The sequence below is a fragment of the Saimiri boliviensis genome, chromosome 13, assembly GCF_048565385.1.
Source record: "Saimiri boliviensis isolate mSaiBol1 chromosome 13, mSaiBol1.pri, whole genome shotgun sequence".
NCBI lineage: Eukaryota > Metazoa > Chordata > Mammalia > Primates > Cebidae > Saimiri > Saimiri boliviensis.
In genome coordinates, this window is record NC_133461.1 from 20,304,631 (window position 1) to 20,325,940 (window position 21,310).

General features: G+C 46.5%; 1 protein-coding gene across 5 annotated transcripts in view; it reads left to right on the forward strand.

The window, feature by feature from the left end:
• ALPK2 (alpha kinase 2) overlaps positions 1 to 21,310 on the forward strand; it is a 143,752-nt gene that overhangs the window by 18,308 nt on the left and 104,134 nt on the right. For all 5 annotated transcript variants that reach the window (XM_074383348.1, XM_074383349.1, XM_074383346.1 and 2 more), the window contains one exon: positions 4,185 to 4,302. In XM_074383348.1, the coding sequence (XP_074239449.1) occupies positions 4,185 to 4,302 (118 nt within the window). The remainder of the gene's footprint in view (positions 1 to 4,184; positions 4,303 to 21,310) is intronic.

Below are 21,310 nucleotides of genomic sequence, written 5' to 3' on the forward strand. Positions count from 1 at the left end.
CTTGGAAGTTTTTTTGTGCCTGTGTAATCAAAGAAGCAGCTGCATTCTCTATGATTTGTTTCTAGAAGATTCCTTTGAGTGACTTCCTGGATACAGCTTATTGACCTTCACTTCACCTCGTGGTTCTGGGTTAGGCAATTCTCACACTGGCTATTTATTTTTTTCATCTAATCCACTCTTTTCTTTCTTTCTTGGATGTCCTTAGCCATGGTTTAAATTTTACTGGGCACAGAGGAATGGCATGTGTAACTTCTTTTCGTTAATTGATGAAACTCTTCTGTTATTCTTTAATCAGTATCTTAAAACTGGCTAGTCTCCCCTCTGCATGCCTTCTTCAGGCATGCTAATAAGAAGTGAAAATATTAAAATGGAGGTGATGGGTGACCAGTGAGAAAAAGCAGGGGACTGAGATTCCCTCTGGATTGGAGAATCAAGAACTCAGAATTGATTAAGTATGGGTACTTCTCATGGTAAAAGGATTTATCATTAAAAGAACATAAACATAAAGCAATTGGGTAGGGAAGTGGTATCTGGTATGTCATGGGTGGTTCTCTTTTCCTTTTTCTTCTTTTTTTTTTTTTTGAGATGGAGTCTCGCTCTGTCACCAGGCTGGAGCACAGCGGCATGACCTTGGCTCACTGCAACCCACACCTCCTGGGTTCAAGGGAATCTCCTGCCTCAGCCTCCCAAGTAGCTGGGATTACAGGTACATGCCACCACATCGAGCTAGTTTTTGTATTTTTAGTAAAGACGGGGTTTCACCATGTTGGCCAGGCTGGTCGCAAACTCCTGACCTCAGGTGATCCACCTGCCTCGGTCTCCCAAAGTGTTAAGATTACAGGCATTTACCACCACACCTGGCCCTCTTTTCTTTTCTGTATTATGTCTTTACTCTTGAAAACATGAAGGTGTCAACCAATGGTGTTACAGTGTTTTTTAAGGACAGACAGAAAAGTCTTCTCCCTTGATTTTTTTTTTTTTTTTTTTTTTTTTTTTTTTTTTTTTTTTTTTTTTAGGCAGGGCCTTGCTCTGTTGCCCAGGCTGGAGTGCAGTGGCACGATCTCAGCTCACTGCAGCCTCCACCTCCCAAGTTCAAGTGATTCTCATGCCTCAGCCTCCTGAGTGGTTGGATTATAGATGTGTACCACCATGCCCAGCTCATTGTTGTATTTTTAGTAGAGACGGGATTTCACCACGTTGGCCAGGCTGGTCTCTGATCTCGTTTTTCTAAGTCCAGAGAGGAGAGGGATGAGCCTCAGGAACGGCTGCTTTTGGCTAGCGGAGGTCGTAATAAAAGCTCGACTTCAGCCTGGAGCTGCAGTGTAGAACTGTGCTCTCAACTCTCCAAGCCCAGACTTCTGTCTCTGTGATGGTCCATCATCATTCAGATGGATGGAGAGGTACAAGCTGACCTTGAGTCTTCAGAGGAGAGCCCTCATATGTGTGGACACATCCTGAACTTGGCTATGGTCCCCTCGCCCAGGTACTTCTGAAATATGCAGGAGGTGGCTCTCAATCTGTGACCCACAGGAGGCTCAGACAACAAGGGGAGGGCTTTCAGATGACATTTCCAGCAAGTGGCAGGAGAAAAGAGAACCACCCACAAGACACCAGATACCACTTCCCTATGCAAGTCTCATTTCTGGCGGATTGTTCAGATCTATACTGCACAGGGGAAAAAACCAGTCAGCCATTAGGAAACTGGGGGAAATCAATCAGCTCACACAGCCTGAATGAATGAAAAACTGGAATCCTAGAGACCAGAATGAGTTCCCAGGCCCAGCTCATGCACATTTTATGTATTTTTTTCAAAACAGCCACATACCCACAAAAAAGGAGGAATTCACTCCTTCCTATAAAGGAGTGTGATGAAACGGGCTGACACGGGGCTGATAAGAACTGGCAGAGCCGGGCGCGGTGGCTCAAGCCTGTAATCCCAGCACTTTGGGAGGCTGAGGGGGGTGGATCATGAGGTCGAGAGATCGAGACCATCCTGGTCAACATGGTGAAACCCCGTCTCTACTAAAAATACAAAAAACTAGCTGGGCGTGGTGGCGCGTGCCTGTAATCCCAGCTACTTAGGAGGCTGAGGCAGGAGAATTGCCTGAGCCCAGGAGGCGGAGGTTGCGGTGAGCCGAGATGGCGCCATTGCACTCCAGGCTGGGTAACAAGAGCGAAACTCCGTCTCAAAAAAAAAAAAAAAAAAAAAAAAAAAAAAAAAAAAAAAGAACTGGCAGAAATGAATTATGATCAGAAACCCCTTGATGGTTTTTCAGGCAAACCCATTTTTCTTAATAGGCCAATGTGTTTTTTTATAGGCAAATGCCTGTAAGAGGCTCAGCCACGCAGCTGCTGAGGATGTATCCTTGCATGCAGGTTTATCTGTTCCAAGCCCCAGGGTCACTACTTAGGCATTTACCTGAGGGAGGAGACAAGGAGGAAAAAAATCCACAGTTGCCAGAAAAGCGCATTCATGGCCTGAGCACAGTGGCAGTCTGGCTGGGAGACACAGAGAGGGAGGGAGAGGGACTCAGAATCTTCAGGTCCCTCTCACAGTGCAGGTACAGATCTCATGGACTTTTTCTTCCTCTCTACCTCTTTTGGCTTTCCTCTTTCTATGGCATTCCTTTTTTTTTAAATTCTTCTTCTTCTTTTTCTTTGAGGCAGGGTCTCACTCTGTCGCCCAGGCTGGAGTGCGGTGGCACAATCATGATTATGCCTCACTGCAGCCTCGACCACACGGGCTTAGATGATCCTCCTGTCTTAGCCTCCCAGGTAGCTGAGACCACAGGTGCACATCACCACACCCAAATAATTTTTGCATTTTTTATAGAGATGGGTTTTGCCATGTTGCCCAGACTGATTTTTAAACTCCCGGACTCAAATGATTCACTTAACTCGCCTCGGCCTCCCAAAGTGCTCGGATTATAGGCGTGAGCCACTGCGCCCAGCCAGAACATGGGGTTCGCATCCTACTGGTCTCTGGAGTTGCTCGCCAAAAATCATATAAATAAGACAAGAACACAAGAACATTCCTAAGACAGATTCGGAATGGTGTATTGTTTCCAAATACCAGGCTTTCCTTCCTGTGTATATGGCACATTTTGATATATTTTCGGTGGCACGAGGCTAATGAGAAAGCTCTTTGGAACACAATGGAGACCTTCCTGCTCGGTAACAAGAAGGAAAAATCCCAAGGGGTGGGTGAAATTCCTGGAGGTTTTACTGGATTAGCCCATTAACATCACATCCCATTACTGAACACCAGGGAAGGATGAGTCCCTTCTAAGGCAGAAAGTATAGGTCAGTTTCTGTGATGATATCCGTCACATATGCATAGCATCAGCCTGGGAGACCCTGCATTCCAAACCCCTCCATCCTCAGGAAGACAGTGGCATTTGCAAATCTACTTCGTTCTCCTCTCTTTCGGACCATAACTAACACACTAACTTTGAGCACTATTAAAATATATTTTCAAAAAGGTAAAGTGATTTCCATGCAGATATGAAATACACATTTTAAAGATTTGATTCCACTCATTAATTAAAGAAGAAACCAGAAACAAGGCCTGAGGAGCTAGGTATGCAATAGGCAATTTAATAAAGGAATGGGGGGGTAAAACTGCTGGGTTAGGTGTAGCCCTGGTTAATGCCCTACAGATCAATAAACAATAACTTATAGGGTTATCTTTTCTTCTAAATGGAAATTATTTGCATTTCTAGTGGATAAAAACCTACAAGTTAACACGTAACTTCACTTTAAATCCGTAGTTACCATTGAGTGAAACAAAGTATATAACCCAAGATCATGCTTGGATTGGCCTTTGGTGACATTGAAAAAAGATACTATTCATTATCTTTGCCTTATTTCCAAGTATTGGAAAGTTTTTCTTAAGATTTCCAAGTCTTGGAAAGTTTTTCTTGAGATTAGGGGTAGCCTTTTTCATTTTGTATCCCACCCATCAGCACAGCACTATCTTAGGTACATAACATGCTGAATAGTGTCTACTGAACAACATGTTTATTTGTATCAGCAAGAAGCAGCCTTTCCAATTTCTCACCTGGCATAATCTATCATGCTCATCCCTGTTGCTTACTGTCCATTTTTGTTCATAGCTTTATGGTTTTTTTTTCCCCCTAAAAACACCTAAACTAATAAGGATATTTTTCTTTCTTTATCATCAGGCCAGCCCAAGCCAGAGGTAACTTGGTATAAGAATGGTCAAGCCATGGAGAAGAGGGGCATTGCTTCCAGCTATGAATTCTTTGAGAATCAGTATATTCATGTGTTACATCTCTCTTGGTAAGTGGCTATAGCCCTGTGGGCTGTTTACTCATATCCCTATATTTGGTCATGTGCTGGTTACTATGAGGTAAGGCTGAAAGATTGGCTAGTGTTTGCTCTGGAGTCCTAATTTTAGATGCTATTGGCAGGCATCAGCCAAAACACCCAGCAATGACGATTTCCTGAACTCTGTGCAGTAACTCATTCTACTCTCCTTATTTGCTGCTGTAGATGTAGATCTTAACTCCATTGATGGAGTTAAGCTTTATCTAGGATTTTATTCAAGGTGATCCCGCCATTGCCATTCATTAAATTAGCTTTTCATTTCATCTTGATCTCTCTGGAAAGTGAAGAAAGCGTGATGGGATCTCAGCATTGCTGTCCAACTGTTCATGGGTAAGAAGGAAGGAGGAGTGATTGACCATGATCCCACAGCACCTTGGCGGTGGAACCATCAAGGTGCTGCGAAGGGGCTAGAAACCATACCCCCTGGCTTTATTTTAAGAAGCAGTGATTTCTAATTCTTTTTTGTTCCTCCAAGAACTTTTGTTTGGATAAAATCAGGAAACTCAATATGTAGAGGAGAGAAGATGAGAACTGCTGGGGGTGAAGCTGGGTAGAGGCTGTGCTTTTGAGCCTCAATGCTACTAAATTGGTCACAGTGTCCTTATGGGGGCTCTGAGGAGCCTGAGGGTTCTTCAAAGCATGATATGAAAATGACTGGTAGGCATGGGAGTGTGCTGGTAGCCTTGAGTCTGAGATTTCAGAAAAGACTTGTTGAGTTCCAGCTCTGCCATTTTTTCGCTGTGTGACCTTGCTCAGTTATTTAACCTCTCTGAAACCCAATTTCATCATCTATAAAACAAAAGGATGACAGAGAGAGTTAAAGAATGTAATGCTTATAGACCTTTCATTATATAGTAGTTGTTCGTAAACATGAAGTCTTTCTTATCTCCCATCTATTCCTTTGTTTAAAATAACTGGCTGAGGGTGTTGTGGCTCATGCCTGTAATCTCAGCACTTTGGGAGGGTGAGGCAGGAGGATTGCTTAAGGCCAGGAGTTTGAGACAAGCCTGGGCAGCAAGTGAGACTTCATCTCTAAAAAAAATTGAAAAATTAGCTGGGCATGGTGGCTCATGCCTCTAGTCCCAGCTACTCAAGAGCCAAGGTGGAATAATTGCTTGAGCCCAGGAGTTTTAGGTTGCAGTGAGCTATGATTGTACCACTGCACTCCAGCTTGGGTGACAGAGTGAAATCCTGTCTCAAAAATCGGTAAATAAAGTAACATCGGACATCATTTTACCATGGTTGAAATGCTTATCTGACTTACAGCATATCCAGCCTAACATTCAAGAAACCCACTATTCATCTGCTCCTTCATTCTTTAGATAATATTCTTCAGGCACCTACATATGCCAAGCATTTTCCTTAATGCTAGAGATGGAGGTAAATAACACAAACATCATTGACACCCTTACAAAATGTCACCTCTGGTATGGACGATCAGTGGTAAACAAAGAAAGCCATTCTTCCCCATACCACTCCAGTATATGTGATCCATGAGGCAGCCAGATTGGCATTTGCTGGCCCTTGACCATGGCCTGGACTTTCCTACTTCTTCATTCCAAGTTGTCAAGGGCTTTCCTTCCTCATCTTTATCCCATTCAGCTTAGAAACCACCTGGAAGGTTCACAGGTGAGATTCCAGTTACCCACGAGTCTGTCCAGCCTCAAACATTCTCTTCTCCTTTGATCTTGTTGCACAGGCCTCCTTTCGGCGCTTATTCATTGCTCACGATTGAAGACAAGTTCAGTAGACTATGGGCCTCACAGGAGGCGGGAGCAGGAGCCCTCTCTGATTCTTACAAACATCCCCTAAAACCTGGCACAATGCCTGCAACATAAATATTGTTGAAAGGATTGGTGGAGACATCTATCTATCTATATCTCTCTAATATTGTTTTTGTGGTTGGTTTATCTAGATCCATGTTAGCAAACATTTTTCTAATAGGGGCTAGATAGTAAATATTTTAGCCTTTGCAGGCCAGATGCAAAAGTAGGCCACAACTATTCAAGTGTGTCATGAATAACATGTTTTAAAAAAAAGAGCATAGTTGTGTACCAATAAAACTTTATTTACAAAAACACGTGAGGGACTAGATTTGGCTTGTCGGCTACAGTTTGCCTACCCTGGTAAGATCCTTGAGGACCTACACACTGAACTTCCTTGTATGTTTCCCACCTTTGCTTATCTGCCTGTGAACACTCAACACATATTTCCTGATTAATTTTAGTCTCACAGTAAACCAAAATATTATACTCACATTTTAGCCAGAAGATAAGCTTGACATGTATTCTTTTTTTTTTTGGAGACAGAGTCTTGCTCTGTCACCCAGGCTTGAGTGCAGTGGCACAATCTCAGCTCACTGCAATCTCTGCCTCTTAGGTTCAAGCAATTCTCCTACCTTGGCCTTCCAAGTAACTGGGACTACAGGTGTACCCCACCACGTCTGGGTAGTTTTTTGTATTTTAGTAGAGATGGGGTTTCACCGTGTTGCCCAGGCTGGTCTCGAACTCCTGCGCTCAGGCAACTCACCCGCCTCAGCCTCCCAAAGTGCTAGGATTACAGGCATGAGCCACTGGGCCCCGCTGACATGTGTTCTTTTAAGAATTGAGATTTGCTATTACTGTTATATGTTCCATATATGGGATGAAGGTAGAAAAGAATGGAGGAGTCAGAAGCCTGTGAGGAAGCCCCAGAGGCTGGTGGGCAAGTCAAAGCAGGAGGAGAAACCTGGGGAGGGAACTTGCCCTGTGGAAGGTGCAGGCAGTGACCCTTCCCTGCTCTGAGATCCAGCAAGGCAGTGGCTTACCGTAGAAATGGAAGATTGAACATCACAGAGTCCACTCTTTCCGAGATCCTGGGCTGTCATTTAAAAAAATAGCCCACCTACTGGGAAAAGTGTTCAGTCGTAATGCAAGAAATGTTGGTAGAGCCCTGTAATAGATGTGGTTACGTTCTGCTGCTTAGCAGTATGTATGCTGAGCACTAATGATCTTTGAAAGTTCTGACTTTTTACACCAGTAGTTCTGAACTCCAGCTGCCCGTTAGTATCTCCTGGGGAGCCTTTAAAACCCACTAATGCTTGGCCTTCACTCTTGACCAATTAAATCAGAATCCCAGGTGATTCCAGTGTGTTGCCAAAAATGAAAAACGCTCTCCGTCCTAAACATTCATCTGTAAAGTAATTTGACTTATACCAGTATGTGAAATGCTGGTCAGGGAAATGAATGGTCTTTTGTGCAAATGCCTTTCAAAGATTAAAAGTTAGTTGCCAGTTAGAATATTAGTCTCAAAATTTCCTGCTATACACCATCAGCCACTGGATTAGCTCATAGCCCAAGGAAAAGTACTTTTCTTTACCTACGGTTGGTCTTTGGGTCATTACATCTGAGTTTTTAGATATTTGAAAGCTCCTGTTTCTATGTTTCCCAGGGTTTTTTTTTTGGTTAACAAATCTAATCTGCAGTTCTGCTTTGAGGCTGAGAGCCCTGCGGTTGTACTTACGATCCTTTTGATTTTCTCTCTTTCCGCTAGTCAGTAGTACCCTTTCCTCTATCTTCCCTGCCTTCTCCTCCTCATACAGCACTCATCTCATGCGCCTGGACACTTCAGGCAAGTGAGACGGTGGGGAAGAGATTTATCATTGCTCTTGTAACCTTTACATTACCATGGGTCAAGTGCGCTCGGCAGGGAAGAGAAATGAAAAGCCAGGAAGGCATTCACAGGGAGAGAAACATCAATAATAACATATTGGTATGCACTGTAGCTTGAAATGGAGTTTTGCCTTTTTTTCCCTCAAAAGATATGGGAGTTGGTGGTGGGGGGGAATGCAAATAGATGTTTTCTACCTCATAATGAAAACATATTGCAACGATGTGTATACACATGGGGAATTGTGGTCTCTTATGAACACAATGTAAAGAAAGGCAGCAAAGCAACAGATAAAAATCTGTCCAGAAACCTGCATTTAGATATACCCACTCCTCAGCGGAGAAGCCTCCTTTGATGGTTACAATCATATGGTAGTTCTGAGGGTGAGCAGGAGGGAGGCGGAAGGAAGGGGAAGGGGGCAGAGGACACAGCAGGAGCAACAAAGTTCAATCTCTGCCTGGGCTAAAGGCGGACAAGGCGGCGCCTCTGCTCCCTCATCAACTCTGCCCTGACATCGGCTAGACTGGGGGCAGGTCCACAGAGCACCGGGCAGGGACAATGACCAGGAGAACAGCACAGTCACCGCAAGCCAGTCAGCTCATAGAGTGTACACAGGGTTGAATAGTGTACCCCAAATCCATGTCTTCCTGGAGCCTCAGAATGTGACCTTATTTAGAAATAGGATTTCTGCAGGTGTAATTAGTGAAGGAGTTCACATTGGATTAGGTTGTTGCATTGGTTGTTACAGAAAAGGGGTTCCAATCCAGACCCCAAGAGAGGGTTCTTGGACCTCATGCAAGAAAGTTTGGGGCAAGTTCACAGAGTAAGCGAAAGCAAGTTTATTAAGAAAGTAAAAGAATGGCAGAGCAGTGGTGGGGGCTGCTTGCCTGAGTTATTTCTTGATTTTATGTTAAACAAGGAGTGGATAATTTATGAGTTTTCTGGGAAAAGGGCAGAGATTTCCCGGAACTGAGGGTCCCTCCTATTTTTAGATCATATAGGGTAACTTCCAAATGTTGTCAGGGCATTGGTAAACTGTTGTGGTGCCAGTGGGAGTGTCTTTTGGCATCTAATGCATTATAATTAGCATATGAGCAGTGAGGATGACCAGTGGTCATTTTCATCGCCATCTTGGTTTTTGTGGGTCTCGGCTGCTTCTTTAGTACATCCTGTTCTATCAGCAGGGTCTTTGTGACCTGTGCCGTGTGCCGACCTCCTATCTCATCCTGTGACTGAGAATGCCTAACCTCCTAGGAATGCAGCCCAGTAGGTCTCAGCCTTAGTTTACCCAGTCCATATTCAAGATGGAGTCGCTCTGGTTCAAACACCTCTGACAGGGTAGGTCCTAATTCAATGACTAGTATCCTTTTAAAAAGGGAAAACAGAGCCACAGAGACACACAGAGAAAAAAAATGTCAGTGGGAAGACAGAGACAGAGACTGAGGTGATACGATGGTAGGCTGAGACATGCCAAAAATTGCCAGCAGCCATCAGAAACTGGGAAGAGGCAAGGGAAAAGTCTTCCCCAGAAACTTTGAGGGACCATGGCTTGATGATAACTTGATGTTAGACTTTTTGACACGAGAACTGTGAAAGAATAAATTTCTGTTGCTTTCTGCCACCCAGTTTGTAGTACTTTGTTATGCTGCCCTAGGAAGCTAATTCATGGGGTAGCCCAGCAGTCCCGTAAAAGGAGGCAGGGCTATTTGCCTTCCTGGACATAAGCAGTGCCCAGGTTGATCTGAGAATGCAGGGTTGGTTCCGGTTGAGTTCATCCAGACTGCCCAGTGGGAGCTGTTTAGGGACCAAGGGGCAAAAACATTTCTTTCATCTCTGCCCCAGATTCACTATCGATTATTCAAGGATTTGAAGGGGAAATCAATACAGTTTCTTGGTTCACTTGTTTTTCTCCCGCAGGGGACATTCGGCAATGTCTGGAAGCATTTGGATTGTCCTGACAGAAGGGGCTGGGGGTGCTACTGAAGCTGGTGGGGGGAGGCCAAGGCTGCTGCTGCACATTGGATGGTGTGTGGGGCAGCCCCACAGCCAGATATTCTCCCATCTAAGAGGTCTGGGTGCCAAGGTTGAGCAACCTTAGCAAACTACCGCAAAACTGGTGGGCTCTCTAAGAGCAGCAGTTTCTTATTTCTTGTGGGTCTGTGGGCTGGTGGGCTGATTCTCTGCTGGTTTTCCCTGGCTCTCTCATGCTTATTCATGCCACTCAAGTCCACTTAAGGATTGGTTGGGCTGGAAGGTCCAGTGTGGTTTCCCTGACAGGCCCGGCAGTGGACACCGCTGTTGGCTGGACCACCTTGCTCTCCTCTGCGTGGGCTCTCATCCCGCAGGAGGCCAGCACTGGTCTCCTTACAGGGCAGTCTCAGGGCAGCATTCCAAGGTCCTGGAGCTGCAGGGCCTTGTGCATTCCATCCAACATCAATTCTCTCACATTCTCTTGGCCAAAGCAAGTCACAGGCCAACCACTTTTAAGGGGCAGAGAAACAGACTCCACTTTTGAAGAGTGGAGTGGCAAAGTCACATTCCAACAAGGTGTGCATACTCACACGCGTGGAATGAGTAGCCAGATTTTGTAATCCCCATCTTCTATCTGTGGAAAATTTAATTAATCTTTTAAATCACCTATTTGCATCTATCTTTATCCTTCTCAAAAAAACCATCTATGACTGCCCCTTGCCTACAGAACTTTTTTTTTTTTTTCTTTGAGATGGAGTCCCGCTCTGTTGCCCAGGCTGGAGTGCAGTGGCAAGATCTAGGCTCACTATAACCTCTGCCTCTTGGATTCAAGTGTTTCTCTTGCCTCAGCCACCCAAGTAGCTGGGATTATAGGAACATGCCACCACCCCCAGCTAATGTTTGTATTTTTAGTAGAGACAGGGTTTCACCATGTTGGCCAGGTTGGTCTCGAACTCCTGACCTCAGGTGATCTGCTTGCCTCAGCCTCCCAAACTGCTGGGATTATAGTCGTGAGCCAACACACTTAGGCTATTCTTAACCATTCATTTATCCAACAAGCATTAAGTGCACTTAATATGCTCTAGAACCCGGTGCCACGTAAGAGGAAACAAAGTTCTCTATGATCTTATAGTCCAGTGGAGGAAAAAGATCCTGAAGTGAAATGGATATTTAACCAGAGAGTGGTCACCCAGACACAAAGGTTTAAGCTGTTTTTGTTATGGGTGTTTTATACTCGCAACCCGGTTTGGATGGGTTTTCTTTTCATTCCTTTTCCACTACAACTCTAACATGCTATTAACTGTTGCCGCTCACAGACTGGATCGTTTTCAGAAGGTGGACTCTGTGACTTCCGTAATATGTTGGCATTCTCATTTATTTTTCACGTCCAGACAGACAGATAGATCTAAGGAGCCTTGGGGCATGGTGCTACCTTCCTTAAGCTACTCTGGTATGAAAGCTCTTTGTAAGTGCTTGTCATCTGTGCCCCTGGGAGGGCTATCGTTCTCTGTCTATACATGCTCACCCAAGGAAACCTAAACCATCTGCCAGACATCTGAAAAACATGAGTTGTTGTTCATGAATAAGACCAGGCAAGTGAGTATAGGTGAATCAGTTAAAGATGTCCCCATTACAGCTGGGCACGGTGGCTCACGCCTGTAATCTCAGCACTTTGGAAGGCCAAGGTGGGCAGATCTCTTGGGGTCAGGGGTTCAAGACTAGCCTGACCAACATGGTGAAAATCTGTCTCTACTAAAAACAAAAAATTTAGTCAGACGTGGTGGCGCATGCCTGGAATCCCAACTACTCGGGAGGCTGAGGCACAAAAATCACTTGAACCTGAGGAGTGGAGAAACACCTAAGAACACACAACCCGCTAACAGTAGAACTGTCACCATCAACTTCACTTACAAAGAACAGACAATTCTTTGTACCATTGATAGCCAGGGTCCAGAGATCTGGGTTTAAATCCCAGATCTATAAGCTGTATCATCCTGGGCAAATTATTTAACTTTTCTACGTCTCAGTCTTCTCATCTGTAAACTGGGGATAATAATAGCACCTGTCTAGTAGGGTTGTTGTGGAGATTAAATCAACACATGCAAAGAATTTCAAATACTCAATAAATCATAGCTATTTCATGTGCTTCAAACATGCTCCCCACCCCAAACTATAATTTTGGAACTGACTAAAATAGGAGAGTTTGGAGGTAAGAAAGGTAGCATTTTTCCCCTTTACTATTTCTCTTTTGGAGGGTAAAATGTAGTTAACGTGATTGTTCAAGGAATCATCAGGTAGAAATAAAGATGACTGAATCTTGCTATGTCTTGGCTAAGATGGAAAATGCTTTTCATCCAGGGTTGGAAAGCATTTTGTGAACTTCATGTTCCTGTGAGCTTAAGTAGGTCTTACAAGTCTTAAGGATGACTGGTAGAACTTTCCGACACCTGGAAGGCGCCTGTGTTCCCAGCACAGGGCCGAGGCGGGTTCCTGTGGCATTCTCCCTGAATGAATCCAGCAGGCACGCATCAGGGCCATGACTCAGACCATGCCCGGAGCCCTACTTGAACGAGTTCCGAGGGTCTGACAAGGAATTCCCAGTTAGTCCCTGGGTGATAGGTCCCTTCTGAGAATCTACTGCTTGTCATCACATTCTGGTGGTGACTTTAGCAGTTAAGTGTTTCAGAGGAGTGAACGGTCATAGGCCAGGTTCTGGGACACTCATCTTTCCTGGCGATGGGACTTGAGTGGCTGCCCCCACCATGGTGCGGACTCCTCAGGGCAAATCATGCTAGTCAGATGACAGGTGACAGGTTGATCTAAGAGACCCTCCCAAGACTTTGGGACAGTCAGGAAAAGGTGCACCAATCACTAGAAGTTGGACATGTTCTGAAAGCCTGTGAAAATGTCACTCCGTTGACACCTTCTGAGACCTGAGAAGATCAGGTATGCCAGGGAAGTTCTTGGAGTCAGCCCTACCTTATAATCATAGAACTAGAGGCAGATACATCTGGAAAGATCGAAAAGATGGGGTGTCTCGCTCATGTAGAAATCATGATGTGTTAGTGCTAGGCTAACATTTGACCAACTCCCTGTAAGGTAAAGCTGATAAAGAAGTTAACTGACAAGGGTAGATGGCTAGTTATGGGCAGAGCTGAAACTAATCAGGTCCTATGAGTCCTGAGAAGGGCTCTGCCCCCACTCTGCAGGGAGTGGGCAGGACTGAGAAAGGGGGTCAGTTTGGCAGCGTGCGTCTTTGTCCTGACCAGCGCAGCCTATTTTCTCCTCCTCACTCGGCCGAGGGTCTCTTCATGACAGCCCCAAGGCCTCCCTGCCTCTGCCAGGTCCTTCCTGGGAGCCTCTCCTGCCCCTGCCTCCTGAGTTCTCCATGAACCACTGTTTGCCTTGGACCTCACGCCCCTCCCCGTCTGCCTCCAGGCTCCATCACCTTGAATTCCTGCTTTGTCTTCTCCCAAGCACATGCTCCCATTCACTTTTTTCTCAATTCCACAATGCTGGGCCAGTCCCAGTACATTCCAAGAGTCACAAGGCTATGCCTCTGCGGAGTCCCCCACACACGGGAGGGGAGCCGCTGCTCTGGATCCTCCAGGACTCTCTGCAGGCCACACCCCACACTGGGACCCCAGATGGACCTACGAATGGGTGAGAATGCGGATGGCCTATGAGAGGGGTTGAGCCCTGGGATGGTTTCTCTGACCCTGCCTGTCATAGTTAGCTTGAGCTACCCTACCGAAATAACATAGTGTGGGTGGCTTAAGCAATGGAAGTTTCCTCCAGGACTTACCATCCTGGAGGCTGGAAGTCCAAGATCAAGGGGCCACCAGGACCCTCTTCCTGGTTTGCAGAAGCTGCCTTCTCACTATGTTCTCACATGGGAGAGAGAGAGAGAGAGAGAGTGCAAGCTCTCCAGTGCCTCTTCTTCTAAGGCAGGCGTCCCCAAACTTTTTACACAGGGAGCCAGTTCACTGTCCCTCAGACCGTTGGAGGGCCGCCACATACTGTGCTCCTCTCACTGACCACCAATGAAAGAGGTGCCCCTTCCTGAAGTGCAGCGGGGGGTGGGGGGCTGGATAAATGGCCTCAGGGGGCCGCAGGTAGCCCACGGGCCGTAGTTTGGAGACGCCTGTTCTAAGGGCACTAATCCTGTCATGAGGGCCCCACCCTTGCGACCGCATCTAAACCATATCAACTCCCAAAGGCCCTGTCTTCAGATACCATCACATTGGAGGTTAGGGCTTCAACATATGAACTGGTGGTGGTGGAGGGCATAATTCAGTAGATAGCACAGCTCCAAATATGGAAGGGTCCTGGCTCTATACAGGGCCAGACTAAGACAAGTCCAGTGGGGTGGACAGGGATCCTCGTGTTCAGAATCACAGATTTGCAGCACTCTATGAGAGCATAAGTAGCCACTGGGCCCGGTCAGTTTTTTTTTTTAATTAGCTTGGGGTGGTGGTGTGCATCTGAGGTCCCAGCTTCTTGGGAGGCTGAGGTGCGAGAACTGTTTGGGCCTGGGGGGTTGAAGCTGCAGTGAGCCGTGATCACACCACTGCACTCCAGTCTGGATGACAAAGTGAGACCCTGTCTCAAAACAACAACAACAACAACAAAAAAACAAAAACAAAAACAAAAACAAAACGGATTTGTGGGAGGAATTAACACAATGCATCCAAGGGTTCTGTTCTTCATTGTGTTCTGCCTCAAGGGCAGCAGGCGAAAGAGCCGTTCCATGTAAGGCCATCTGAACTGGGGAAAATGACTTCAATCAACTGTGGCTTCTTGGTGGTCAGGGGCTCTGCTGCTGAATCCTTGGGGGATTGGGTTGGCAGGATAATGAGCAGCTGTAGGAGAAGGCTCCAATGTCAGCAGCTCTGGTCATTGTTTGAACTGCAGGGTGTCAGACAGTGGCTGCTCCCTTTCTGTCCGCGTCACTTCCCATTCCCTGCAGCGGCTGGAGATTCTTCTCCCATTAGAGATGCTCCTTGTCAGCCCTAATGAGTCGGCTCTCTCGCCCTATGCAGGGTGGCCTGCTTGCCTGTCTGCCTCTGCTCACCAGTGGGCATCAGGAGGTGGCAGCCAGGCAGAAGGCATCATAAGCTGGTCCAGTCAAGAAGACACAGAGGGACACAGGACACAGCCAGCACCAAGACCCTGACAACGGAACGGCAGACAAAGGGAAGCTTTGACTTGTGACGGGTTTCTTTTCTGACCACAGGTCTCCGAGCCTGCTTTTGGGAGAGACGTTTGCAGATGTGGTTTTGCTCATTTCATCCTTTCTGAGTTCAGCAATTCGTTTTTAAGAAGGAAAACCAACTCTTAACACCCACAGAGTACATGCGGGGGCAGCTTGCCGGTCATTGACTAGGGAGCTCAGCTCAAATTGAGCAGCTAGCGGAGTGACAGCTGATGTTTTCCTGAGAATTTAATAAAGGGACCTTTACCCTCGATAGAACGTTGGAGTCACCAAGCTGGAAGTGACTTCAAGATGATGCGGCTCAGAGCCTGGTCTTGGGCCACCAGCAGCAGCAACCCCTGGGAGCTTGTTAAAATGGCAAAATTCCCGCTCCCTCTCCAGACCCAGCCAATCAGAGCCTGCATTTTCATGACATCCCAAGTGATTTGTGTGCATTTTTAATACAAGAGAAACCCCGCTCTAAGACTTAGCGCACTCCTGGCTATACATTACCTCTGGGGAACTTCTAAAAATGATTGATGCTTATATCCCACCCCTAAAAAATTCTGCTTTAATTTTTCCAATCCAGTTGGTCTAGTCCACTGCTACACCCTCTAAGCCACCCAAGGCCCAGAGAGATTGCTTAGAAGCCTAGAAGCCCATCCAAAGTAATACAGCAGGCTAGAAACAAAGCTAGGATTAGAACCCCAAAATTCTGTTTCCCAGACCGGACGCAGTGGCTCACGCCTGTAATCCCAGAACTTTGGGAGGCCGAGGCGGGTGGATCACGAAGTCAAGAGATCGAGACCATCCTGGTCAACATGGTGAAACCCCGTCTCTACTAAAAATACAAAAAATTAGCTGGGCATGGTGGTTCGTGCCTGTAATCCCAGCTACTCAGGAGGCTGAGGCAGGAGAATTGCCTGAACCCGGGAGGCGGAGGTTGCGGTGAGCCGAGATGGCGCCATTGCACTCCAGCCTGGGTAACAAGAGTAAAACTCCGTCTCAAAAAAATAAATAAATAAATAAATAAATTCTGTTTCCCAGGGCCCCCACGTCCATCATATTAATCACTGCATCTCACCCTACCAGTACCATCCTCCCAAACAAAATCTGTTAAGATACATCCTGGAATATAATTCAAAAAGGAGTGATTATAAGGATGTCATTCAAAAATAAGGATGCATGATGGACCTCCTGTATGCCAGGGACTGCTGTAGACCCTGAGGATACAACAGTGAACACTGGAGTCCCTGATCTCGTGGGAAAGGGATAACTAGAGGAGCCAGACATTTAACAAGCCAGGAACGATGTCATGGGTCAGGTGAAAAAGAATAACGAAGCACAAGGGAGGGAGGGCGCATTACGGTAGGAAGGTCGCTCTGGTGAGGGGCTCTGGGTACGGAGGGGAAAGGGCAGAGTGGGAGGAGATGCAGTTATTACCTGGGGAAGGCAGGTTCTCTTCCCTTCTGTGACTCCCACGTCAGCTCATTGCTTGTAGGCCATGGCACATGGTCATGACTTTGGATTTGATTTGAAGGGAGATGGGAACACAGAAGAGGGTGTCTCTCTCTCTCTCTCTCTCTCTCTGTCTCTCTCTCTTCCTCTTTCTCTATCTTTCTTTCTTTCTTGTGACAGGGTCTCACTCTCTATCACCCAGGCTAGAGTGCAGTGGCATGATTTCGGCTCACTGCAACCTCCACCTACCGGGTTCAAGACAACGGATTTTTAGAGAATACATTTACAGTTTAAGCTTAAGATTGTTTTGGTATATTGTCACAATGTCCCTTAAGATTTCTGGGACATTATGCTTGCCTGGTGGCCCATTAGGTGCTGTGGGTGGAAATTGTTTCTGGATAATCTTGCGTTTTCTTTTGATAAGAAGGGGTCAGTCGTCTATTAACTAAGCATGATGGTAGTAATGCCACAGGATTTTTTTCCTTTCTGAAATCAGCTTGCCCATTTCTTGTTCCAAGAACCTCTGATCAGTCTGCATTGCTCCCAGAGGCTCAGAAAGCTGTCAAAAGTGCAGAGCTTCTGTGCCAAGTGAGAGCCAGGAATCTGCTCCCTATGCATCCCCAGGAAAGGATCCCAGCTCTGTCATCAACTTTTCTGTTCCCCAACATGCTTGCTTTTGTATGAGAGTCTATCTTCATTTATTTAGTTCAGTGCTTTCGAGCGCTAGCTGCCCGAAGGAATAGCCTAGAAGCCTTTTTCAAAACACCTGATAGTGAAGGTTTCAACCCATTATGCTGCTTAAGTGTGCTTTTTTTTTTTGCAGAGGTGGGGGCGGTAGACGGAAGACGTGGGGCCCTGGCACTGGTATTTTTTTTTTCCTTTTCCTTTTATTATTTTTATTTTTTTGAGACAGAGTTTTTGCTCTGTTGCCCAGGCTGGAGTGCAATGACACAATCTCAACTCACTGCAACCTCTGCCTCCCAGGTTCAAGTGATTCTAGTGCCTCAGGCTCCCAAGTTGCTGGGATTACAGGTGTGAACCACCACACCCGGCTAATTTTTGTATTAGTAGAGATGAAATTTCACTATGTTGGCCAGGCTGGTCTTGAACTCTTGACCTCAGGTGATCCTCTCACCTTGGCCTTCCAAAGTGCAAGGATTACATGTGTGAGGCACTGTACCCAGTCCTTTTCCTTTTAAATAGACTTTATTTTTCTAGAGCAGTTTTGGGATCACAGCAAAATTGAGCACCAGACACAGAGAGTTCCCACAAACCGTCTGTCTGGCACCGTGCATTTGCTACAAGCCACGAACCCACACGGACACGTCGTCATCACCCCAAGTCCAGACTTTACATGACAGTTTATTCTTGGTGTCTGTTCTACAGGTTTGGACAAAGGTGTCATGACATGTATCTACCTTTGTAGAATCATCAGAAGTCTCCCTGCCCTAAAAATCCTCTGGCACTTGTATTTTTACAAAGCACTCCAAGTCATTTGAACATTCAGCCAGGATTGAGAACTACTGATTTAGTGTTTACTGTGTGCCAGGCTCTGCTTTCAGCACTTTATAGGAGTTAACTCCCTTAATCCCCACATCGCCCATTGATGTAGCTTCAGCTATTGTCCAGAGCTGTCAAGTGGCTTGTCCAGCGCTGCCCAGTAGATGGGCCAGCATGGGAACCCAGGCACACTCGCTGCTAAGTCTGTCCCTTAACCGCTGACTTCACCAACTGCCTCTGCAATCTGCTCCGAACTGCACTTGGGTGAAGAAAAGTAAACTGTCTTCTGCAGCTCACACGCATGCAGTGCTGCTGAACGGAATTCTGCACCCTCCACACGGAAGCTCCTGCCCACCCACTGCCCCTGTTCTTCAGGACCCTGACCCCCCCATCCCCACCTTCTGCGAATCCCACGTCAGCTCATTGCTTTATTGTCCCTTACACATGACCTGATCATTCCAGCTCTGGTGCATCTGCCTGGAATGCCCTCCCCTCTTCCCACCCAGCCACTCGATCCCTGCCAGGCTTGACTTCCGTGTTCCTGGCTTGGTTCCCTGAAGGCCCAGGCCACTGTGACCTCTCCCCTCCTAACCACCAGCAGCTCTGGCTGCCTCGGCTGTGCATTTTGGAATTCAATGACACTGGAGTTTGCAAGTCGCATACTGCTCCTTGTTTAATACCTGAAAGGCTCATCTCTTGGCAAAATGAACATCTCCCCTGGGGAAGGAACCACATCTTCTCCTAATTTCTTATTTCCCTTCTCAAGTCCCATGCAGTGTGCTAAGCATGTATAGCTGTAAGTCCAGAAGGACGTATGGGAGAACAGGGTGTTCCTGCTCATTTGGGGGCCACAGGTCACAGCAGATGTGGAGAGCAAGAGTGTTTGCTCCTCGCCCCCGGTCTGTGGTATAAAACGCAGTTAGCATCTTACAGAAGCATTTTCCATCCCTTCCTATATGCCTATTTGATTTGCTTCCCAGTGAACTGGAACGTGAGGTCTAAACCCCTTAGTATGTAATGGAAAAACCTTCCATAGTCTGGGCTCAGCCACCTCTTGGCAGCTGACCATCTCTCCTGATTCACCTGGGCCAGCCTCAGTTTCCCCAGCATGGCCCCAGTCTCTGCCTGTTGCCTTGGTGTGTTACGAGAGTCCCTCTTTACTCTCTCAGGTGTCCTGTTTAAACAGTGAACAATGCGGTTACCCTGCCTTCCCATCTACCACTCCCCCAAGTTCCGAACTAAAAATGGTTTATTGTTTCCTGGGAGGGCCTGAAGCTTTCTTTCCTACCTCCTCACACATTTAGGCTATTCCTTCTGCCTGGAACGATCACCCCTCCACCAAGCCCAGGCACACACCATCTTTCCTGCCAAAATCCCACCCTGTATTTCCTAATCTGCTTCAGCTGCTGAGCTCCCCAGGAAACTTCCCTTCATTATGGTGCTCCCTGCCAATGCCTGAATCCCTATAACCGGCGTGCTTGCTAATGGTGCCTGGCACACTGTCCTGTATTATAGCTGTTTGTATAGACACATCATTTCCCTTACTGGATGGGAGGCTCCTGAGAACAGACCCTAGGAACTTCACATCCTTATCGTCCACATAACGGCTAATGCGACGCTTTATACATGGTAGACAGTTCCTGACTTTTTTTTGGCCATATAACTTAAGACATGTCACATCTTCTCTGGGCCTCAGTTTCAGTATCTATAAGGTAGTTCCAACTCCTGCATCTGTTAGGGTCTAACAGAAAGACAAAAACCATTTTGAAGCGGTTAGTTCAGGGCTGTACAGATGATTGAGCCAACAGGGACCAGTGGGGTCACCCAGAGCCACTGTCTCCTGGGCAGCAGAGACAAAGGGAGCGGGCAAGACTCCCAGTTCCAAGTCACAGGCCACCAGGCAGAAGCTGGGCCTCCGGTTAGCTGTCCTGTGGGATCTGGAACTACCAAAGAGATGGCTTCTTCCTTCTTCTCCTCTGAGCCCTCAATCTCCTGTCTCTCTTTGGTCAAACACAGCAAGAAGCCAGCAGTCATGGGAGCTGGGGTGTTATAGCCTCAGGGGTCAGCCCTGGTGATGGAGAGCAGAGCCCGGGAAGAAGGTGGGTGAGAACAGGCCTGGGAGAGCCACAGCTCTGAGGTCCCTTTCAGCTCTTCAGGTGTGTGGTTCCATCAATCTGTTGAATAAATCACTGAATAAATTGGTAAATGTATGAGGAAGCCCTTCATGAGTTTTGAAAGGTATCGAGTTGCTTGTAGAAAATGTGATCAAGAAACTCTGAGAATTCTTCCATCTCCAGGACAAACATAGCTCTGGGGCATGGGAAAAACCAAAGCCTCTCCTATTTCTTCAGTTATTAATAAGATATTGATAGCAGCCATTAAGCAGGTAATAAAATACAGACACTTGGCTTAAGAAAATATGATGACCTTCACCTGGTGCTATGACCAAGGAATGGACACAGATGTCATCGGGTGATTATTTATTGAGTGGAGCCTTCTTCCCCCTCCCTGCTGCAATGGGAGGCAAGGCTCAGAGCCTTGGCAGCCACAGGAGGGGGAGCTTCAGAGGCCTCCCTACCCCTGCATTCCTGGCTGCAGGAGTGAAGACACTAGATATCATGTTCTCAGATCTTGTTTTCTTTCACTGGAAAGTGGAATGCATAATAAAATGGAATGCCTGTGGTGCAGATGGTGGTTATATAATATCTAAATTCCAGAGAGAATTCTAAATCTTTTTTTTTTTTTTTTTTTTTTTTTTTTTTTTTTTTTTTGAGATAGAGTCTTGCTCTGTCACCCAGGTTGGAGAGCAGTGGTGCGATCTCAGCTTACTGCAACCTCCACCCCCGGGTTCAAGTGATTCTCCTGCCTCAGCCTCCCCAGTAGCTGGGATTATACATGCACACCTCCACACCTGGCTAATTTTTGTATTTTTACAAAAATTTGTAGAGGTGGGGTTTCACTATGTTGGCCAGGCTGGTCTCGAACTCCTGACCTCAAGTGATCTGCCTGCCTCAGCCTCCCAAAGTGCTGGGATTACAGGTGGAGCCTATGCACCTGGCTGAGAATTCCAAATCTTACTTCTAGCCAATACTTCAGCTTCTTCTTCTATGAACCCTGTCTTCAGGGTGCCTGGTCAAGTTACAGTTTGAATTTCAGCAATTTTAATATTGTTGGGAGAAGAGAAATGAC